The 7,646-nt window shown below is 43.2% G+C and overlaps 2 protein-coding genes across 2 annotated transcripts; one reads left to right on the top strand and one right to left on the bottom strand.

The window, feature by feature from the left end:
- Positions 1 to 555: 555 nt before the first annotated feature.
- On the bottom strand, positions 556 to 1,791 carry LOC141002918 (transcription factor IIIA-like). Its single transcript, XM_073474342.1, has one exon. It carries the CDS (start codon positions 1,712 to 1,714, stop codon positions 650 to 652), a length of 1,065 nt encoding a protein of 354 aa, XP_073330443.1. The 5' UTR covers positions 1,715 to 1,791; the 3' UTR covers positions 556 to 649.
- Positions 1,792 to 1,845: 54 nt separating this feature from the next.
- yju2b (YJU2 splicing factor homolog B) lies at positions 1,846 to 6,882 on the top strand. Its single transcript, XM_073474329.1, has 10 exons — positions 1,846 to 1,901; positions 2,899 to 2,939; positions 3,047 to 3,100; positions 3,200 to 3,282; positions 3,498 to 3,553; positions 3,646 to 3,706; positions 3,846 to 3,988; positions 4,361 to 4,533; positions 4,929 to 5,067; positions 5,548 to 6,882. Exons 2-10 carry the CDS (start codon positions 2,937 to 2,939, stop codon positions 6,048 to 6,050), a joined length of 1,215 nt encoding a protein of 404 aa, XP_073330430.1. The 5' UTR covers positions 1,846 to 1,901; positions 2,899 to 2,936; the 3' UTR covers positions 6,051 to 6,882.
- The last annotated feature ends 764 nt before the right edge of the window (positions 6,883 to 7,646 follow it).

The following is a 7,646-nucleotide window of genomic DNA, read 5'->3' as shown; positions in this document are numbered from 1 at the left end:
TTTTACAGTTGACGGGTTTAAACTCCTACACAGACAGGGTTTATAAGTGATTTACAAGTTTTTCTGAGTAATAAGCACAAAATCCTCGTAGTGGGCTCTCAGACAGGATACCACATCAGGCCTCACAGCAATAAATACATCAGACACAGAGTCAATTCATGAAGACAACCGCTGCGGGTTTTATTTCTGCAAACACTGTCTTTCTGCAAAGTTAGATTTTTCTGACATTTTCCAAAAACACTTTTTTTCAATATGGAAAAATATATTTTTTTAAATATAAGCAGCACAGATACAGAGGACTTAATGGCTCCAGAAATAGCAAAAATAAAATTCATTGAAAGACAAAAGACAGAGAAATAGTGCACCCAGGACGTAACGCAAAAGAGAAATGACTTCTTCCTTCTTCCCATTTTCAGAAATACCTGAAATAAACCTAGAAATACATCAACTCAGCTGGCTGTCTGGTCCTTTAGGTTCCAGCCTGAAACAACCAAACAACCAGCCGTGCCCAAAATAAACAGACTTGATGCTTTTTGCTGATGGATAAACAGTCGAGGACTAAATGTATGTAAAGTTAGAAATGATAATACTTCATAAATGCTCTTATCAAGCGCCTGCTGTCCCCAAAATGTTGCTGTAAAGTCCTTCATTAGACTGTCAGAGGTGTAGTCAGGGCAGTAGTCAGTCCATGTATGTCTACAGCAGGGTTGCACAGCAAAGACGTGTCCTGCAGGAGGGACACCAACTCCACAGGACCCGGTGGATCCGGCTTGTTTTGTGTGGATTCAGGCTCTCTGCGCTTTTTACAATCCACTTTCTTCTTTTCGCTGTAGCCACTCAACCTGGAGGCGAGAGACCTTTTGGGTCTCGGCTTCTTCAGCTTCTTCCTCTCTGGGTCGTGGACGATGCTGTGACGCTGGAGGCTCTGCCTCATCGCAAAGGTCTTCCTGCAGCCTGCGTGGGTGCAGGTGAAGGGACGCAGCTCCTCGTGGAAGGAGCTGATGTGGCTCTCCATGTTGAAGAGCGTGGTGAATGACCTGTCACAGTCATTCCTCGGGCACCTGTAGACCACCCGTGTCTCAGCGTGGACTCGCTGATGCTGCTGCAGGAACCAGGAGTCCCTGAACACCTTGCTGCACTGGTCACACTCCAAGGTGACCCTGTGCTGCTCCTTTCTGTGCTTCAGATACTCTGTCCAGGTCTTCCCGGTGAAGCTGCAGCCCTCGTCCTTGCAGGGGTAGCCTCTGTGCACCTTCTCGTGACGCTTCAGTTTGCTGGGGAAGCTGAATCTCATCTGGCACCCTTCATAGGTGCACTGGTAGGGGGGCAGCTGGGTGTGCTGCTCACACATGTGGGACTTGAGCTGCTTGTTCTTCTTGAACTCCAGGCCGCAGGCGTCGTATTTGCACACGTACTTCTTCTGCTCCTGGGCGTGAACGCGGCCGACGTGTCTGGCCCGGTTCGTGTTGGTGGTGAAGGCCTCCCGACAGCCGTCCACGGTGCACTGAAAAGGCTTCACGCCGCTGTGACTGAGCTCGTGTCGGGCCAGGTGGTAGCTGCTGCAGAAGGACTTCCCGCAGCCATCGCGGTCACATGTGTGCGGCTTCAGTCCGGTGTGTTTACACAAGTGCGCGTCCAGTTTCCACTGCTTGTTATAAGCCGCCGAGCAGTCCGGAAACGAGCAAATGTAACGTTTGTGCGGCTCCGTTTGCATTTTGCGGCATCGATGGCGAAAAACAGCTTTAAAAGATCAGAAATATCTCGCTGTGCTCTGCTCTGAGCACGTTTTCCTTCTTGCCACCGGTACTTCCCAGAATCCTCTGCGCCGTGACGCCACTTCCGTTACCCATCAGGCCCTCTGGGTGTTTGGTAGGTAGCTGTTTCTGCCGCCTGCTACAAGAGTAAGTATTTTGTTAAAGTTTGAACTGTAGTGTAAATATGACAGCAGCGCATTAAAACAAAATAAAAAATGCTTTTGTTTGCGGTCATCATTTAGCGACACGTCGTTCGTGTTTAACCGAAGCGGGCGCTGACGTTACACAGTTAACGTTATAGCTAGTTAGCTTATGCTAACGCCAGCTAGCTTAATGACGGAACGCTGCACCAAACTCTGTGCAAAAATCTGCCAATTTAATGTTTTTATTTACCCTGTGAAACAATGTAAGTTAAGCGTTTCCCCGTCGACATATACCGCTTGCTCGCTCATCTGTCAGAAACGTAGTGACCGTATGTTAGCTATCAAGCCAAAGAAAGTTGCAACGCTAGCTAATTGTTTACACCGCATAACGTTGTGTGTTTACACTTTGCTAATAAAGTTTGGTGAAGGTCTGCACCTAATTATAACGTCCTTGGTCTGTACTTGTTAGGTTTAGGTCCGTACTGATTTTGTTAAAGACAGACAAATAACTTATCTTGCTAAATCTATCGGCACATTTTTCAAATATAGTCTTGTTTCAAGTTTTCACCAATCTTAAAAAATGTTGCTAATTGGCCATACGTTTTCCTCAGAAGCTAGGCTAGTTTGCAAGCAGCTGCCATTAATAAGCTAGCTAATGTTAGCAAACGTTGAAGCTGAAGCTAATGTTAATTTTCCAGCTAAAACTAACAGAGTCTACTAAAACAGTCCTGCTATAAATCATAACGTTGCTTTAATGAAGGTTGTAATGTTCAGTTTTCTGTCAAAACCGTTTCAGAGAGGTTTTCAATACAGCTGTATGTTTTTTTGTGGTGCTCTTAACTATATTGTATTACACAGAGAGGCGGTTGTGTTGCATTATGTCTGTTATTAAAAACAATTCAACCTCTGACCATAGCTTTATCTAGATGGACTTAAACTGACAGCTGAGTGTATATAACTGTCTGTTACATGCATCCTAACTTTGTTTTCCTTTTGTAAAGGGTGAATCCATTACTGGTGCAGATATCCAGTTGTCACCATGGTGAGCTATAAAATGCAGAATTTACCTGCGTGTGTCAAGATACAAAAAATCAGAAGGATATACGTTCAAATACTCAGTTTTCTTTATTGCACTGTTTTTCTTGACAGGGTGAAAGGAAAGGAACAAACAAATACTACCCTCCAGATTTTGATCCAGCCAAGGTGTGTATGATCACACACACAAGTGTGTGTTTAAGTCATTTTTAGTTTACCTTTTGCGTCTAGATGCTGAACAGCATTTCCATAATGTTTTCACTTTAGCATGGATCCCTCAATGGCTACCATGGAACTCACGCTCTGCGGGAGAGGGCCAGGAAACTGTCCCAGGGCATCCTCATCATCAGGTCAGTAGACACGAAAACTGAAATGATGAAGTGACATTGATGAATATGAGTGTGAACGTTTCACAGATCTAATAAACATGGGGACATGTAAGATTACTATTATAAAACAAATAATCCTAGACCTTGAAAGGTCAAGACATGAAGTAATGGTAAGAACTGGTGTTTTGTTATTGACACCCAAACCTAAGTGTATGTGACTGTTTTTGTCCGTTAAGGTTTGAGATGCCCTACAACATCTGGTGTGATGGCTGCAAAAATCACATTGGCATGGGTAAGTTTGAAGAACAACACGACCCATTTAGTTAGTTTCAGTCTCATATAGTGTAATTTAATTTTTATTGCACTAATGTTCTTCTTGCACAGGGGTCCGTTACAATGCTGAGAAGAAAAAAGTGGGAAACTACTACACCACGCCAATCTACAGGTAATCACAGACAGCCTGGGCTGACCGCCGATGTGAACTTTACAGTATGTCCTTAAACAAAAGAGAATCATCATGAAACTCGATGAAAAGGTGAAAAAATGTAAAATATTTATACACCTTATTCTGTCTCCTCAACCAGGTTTAGGATGAAGTGTCATCTGTGCGTCAACTACATCGAGATGCAGACAGACCCAGCGACCTGCGACTATGTGATCGTAAGCGGGGCAAACAGGAAGGAGGAACGCTGGGACATGGCTGACAATGAGCAGATCCTCACCACAGGTAAAGGATCCATGTTGGATATCAATCAAAAGATAAATGACTTGCTCAGTTCTGTACATGATTTAGGCTGGAGATCAGCTCCAGGAAACTGAAATCGGAGAATTTTGACTTTTTTATTTATTAAAGAAAAACTAAAACTGATTGATTATGAAAATATTGTCAATTACTTTAATGGTTGACAACTTGTCGATTAATCATTGCAGCTCAAAACAGCTACATGACAGTGACATTAAAGGTTTTTGTTTGGATCATGCACAGAACATCTCAAACTGAAGATGTCTTTATGTCCTCACTGCTTTGAGGCTTTTCTGTTCAGGTTCAATATTATTGTCTAACATCCGTTTTTTGCCACCTGACTGAACGTATTCACAGAGCGAACAGAGAAGGAGAAACTGGAGACTGATGCCATGTTCAAACTTGACCACGGTGGGAAAGACAAGGAGAAGCTTAAGAAGGCTCTGCCCTCTCTGTCGGAGATCCAAGAATACCAGTCCACCTGGAAGGACGACTTCCAGCTCAACAGCAGCCTCCGCAGGAAGTTCAGGGTAGGATAGTGACCGTGTGTGTTAGTAACTGCTGTATTAATGCAGTTAAATGTTCATCATCAGTAAGGAGTACATTGACAGTTTTTGTTTTCAGATTTTCTCCAAATGTTGTTGAGAAGACTTTCATAAACTGCAGCATCACTGTCTTTCTTTGTGTATTGATCTACACTGTATATTAGTGAAGAGAAGTTAATGCAACAACTACAGTTTTGTCATTACCTCCTCCTGTCATGTCAATGCAAACACCAGTGACACAGAATTAGTTCCAAAGACGACCAAATAATAATGAGAAAATGACATGAAGCAGTTATACCAGATTCAGTTATAACCCTGTTTTGAGATTGTATTTGCATTGTGCCACTGAACTGACGGCTCTGCTTTAAATGGCTGTGCAGACAGAGAAGAAAGTTCTGGCTGAGCAGGAGGAGACGGACAACGCAGTGAGGATGAGGACCAACCTGTCCATCCCACTTCTACCAGAGAAGGAGGAGGACAAGAGACTGGCAGCACTGCTCACCTACCAGGCACCTGACTGTAAGGATCAGAAACAGGCCCTTTTCCTAGTTGAAATTTCCAAATTTGACCTCAAAGTGTTCCAGGTGCAAGATGCCACGAGTTAAAAAAAACTTGGCTGACAGTAATAAATTGATATTTATTTGGCAAGTGTACACACACGCGAACCCTCAGAAGTGCAGCTGCACATATAAACAAAACAGGAGGTAACAGACATCATTATGGGTTTTTTTTACGGCACTTGCTCGAAAATGTATCTAAATATTCCAGTCACTCGCCTAATACTAATACTGCATTAACAAAAATATCCTACACCCTCCCCATGAGTGCTGCCTTTGTGTGATGTCAGACAAATGCTCCCTCATTAAGTTAGGTGGATTGGATGTGCCCAGAGTATATAAGTAGGAATTTATGTTTTAAAAATACTGGAATAATCCTGTAAACGTAAAGTTTGAATTCTAATATTGTGGTTGCTTCTCACTATTCTCCTCCCCAATTCAGCCTACGACGACAAGCAGCACAGCAAGAGGAAAGAGATCTCCACTCGTTCGTGGTTCAGCGCCCCCTCAGCCTCACCTGGAGGTGCTGCAGGCAGTCTGCTCCAGAAGCTCGGCATGCAGGGGAAAGAAGCAGCAGTGGCCAAAGCACTGGGCTCCTCACCGAGCCCCCTGATCCGCAAACGCACAGGAGGACCGGGAGTCAAATCTGAGCCCTGTGCCACCATCACTCGCAGACATTCGCATCCTGAAACCAACACATGTAATGGAGAACTTTCTAAGGTCTCTCAGAAGGAGGAAGACCAAAGTTTATTACCAAGACAGGTGGAACAGGAGGTAACAGGGACACATGACAGAGGCTCCATGGAGGCACATGTCAGAAGTACAGAGGAAGGACTGACAAACGGAAAGGACTCTGGGAAAGAGAAGGAGCAGGACAAAAGTTTAGGAGCTGTCACATCTCTTGTGGCGGACTACAGCGACTCAGATTCAGACTCAGGACAATGAGGCTGGGTGAGAAGATGAATGGGACTGTTTCTGTTTTCAATGAATGGAGGTCATTGTGTCATTTTGTGAGAGTGAAGCACAAACATGAGATTGTCACAGCTGCAGAGATCTGCTGTAACCTGTGGTGGTTAACTCACCTGTCTGCTCACAATGGAAATATTCTGATTTCTGAAATGTGTGAAATAACTCAGATTTTAATTTGAAGCTTAGTTCTTTGCAGAATGTAACGTCATGAATGTGTTATATTGATGAGCAAACCTGTTAGGAGTGTAAAAACTTCAAATCAAAATGAGGATTCGGTTATTAAAGTCAAAGGCAAGGTTTTTTCTCCTTTCCACACTTGCCTGCGGAAGAAAAACAAAAATGATGCTGATGTTTTGCTGGTGAGGAAACTCATGTTGTTTCTGCCATCTTCCTTCTATTTTTGTGTTTAACAGTAAAATGTTGTCATTACATTGTAAATAAATTATTTAAATTTGACCATATGGACAAACATCTCACACTTGATACCAGGTTGCATCCTTTTTAAAGAAGAACTTGAAAATGTAAATGAAACCAACGATCTGTTGATCTTTACACATCCTTACTGGTTGGTCTCACCATGGCATAGCTGTCGGTGCTGAAAAAAAAGGTCCATAAATTAGAAATTGGAACCGTGAAATTCTATCATTGATTTGGAGAAGAGTGATACATCGTACGACCTGTTAATAATTAGGCCTTTGTGCAGACTCTACAGACCCATCTTAACTTGTAATCTGATTCCCACATACGTGTGATCAGATGACAAACTTGTCTGGCACTTGGTAGAATAAAATGCAAAAGTGTAAAATACCGTTTAACTGTTGTCGAGTTTGTTGCCTGAACATTACACATTGTTGCAAACGAGTAGTGAGAATCCAGACGCAGAATCAAAGAGTGAAGCTGCCAAGCTGGTTCTATAAAAGTTGGGACGCTGTGTAAAACATAAATAAAAACTGTTCATCTCCTTACACACACCGTTCTGTTACTGCCATGCATCTCTAACTTGGATTCAGGACTTTTTCCAGCCATCCTCTGAGAAAGTCTGATGTTCTTTTACCCATCTCAAGTGTTTAAGACTTGTTTCACCTCATGAGAAGTGGTTTAGAAACTGCAGCTCGTCCTCTGAAACAACTGATCCAGTTCCAGTTGCCCCCTTGGAAACCTTTAGTGTAGCCATGATTTGACTTCTGACACTTTCACTTATATTCTGAATCCTCTAGCTGTCTGATCATTTCCATTAGAGATTTTCAGTGTGTTCCCAGACTTTAGGACCTCTCTGTTTCTTAAACGATGGTCAGAAATCTCCTTCATCCTTCAATATTCAGAACACCAGGCTGTATTGAAGGATTAACTCGAACCAGAGATGAAAGTTCCCCGCGTTTTAACGCTGATTCTTCATGCCCCCCTCGTAGTTTAGGAGTAGTTGGAGTGTGAACGCTTCCCGACCGGGCCTGCGGTAGTTTTTGTGACTTGTCATTGATCAGAAACCCAAGCTCCTCCTCCTCCTATTGACTGTACAGTGTCTGTTTGGTTATAGGAGGGGGGTTCGGGGTCTGATATAGTAGTTGTCCGTCT

The sequence above is a fragment of the Pagrus major genome, chromosome 1 (genome assembly GCF_040436345.1).
Source record: "Pagrus major chromosome 1, Pma_NU_1.0".
Taxonomy (NCBI): domain Eukaryota; kingdom Metazoa; phylum Chordata; class Actinopteri; order Spariformes; family Sparidae; genus Pagrus; species Pagrus major.
Note: the sequence above shows the minus strand (reverse complement) of the source record. Positions and strands in the feature narration are given on the sequence as shown.

Coding starts and splice junctions, on each gene's coding strand:
- LOC141002918 (XM_073474342.1), bottom strand. CDS start 1,714: ATGCAAACGGAGCCGCACAAACGTTACATTTGCTCGTTTCCGGACTGC.
- yju2b (XM_073474329.1), top strand. Junction 3,101..3,199: donor CAGATTTTGATCCAGCCAAG/GTGTGTATGATC, acceptor TTTTCACTTTAG/CATGGATCCCTCAATGGCTA. Junction 3,707..3,845: donor TACACCACGCCAATCTACAG/GTAATCACAGAC, acceptor CTCCTCAACCAG/GTTTAGGATGAAGTGTCATC.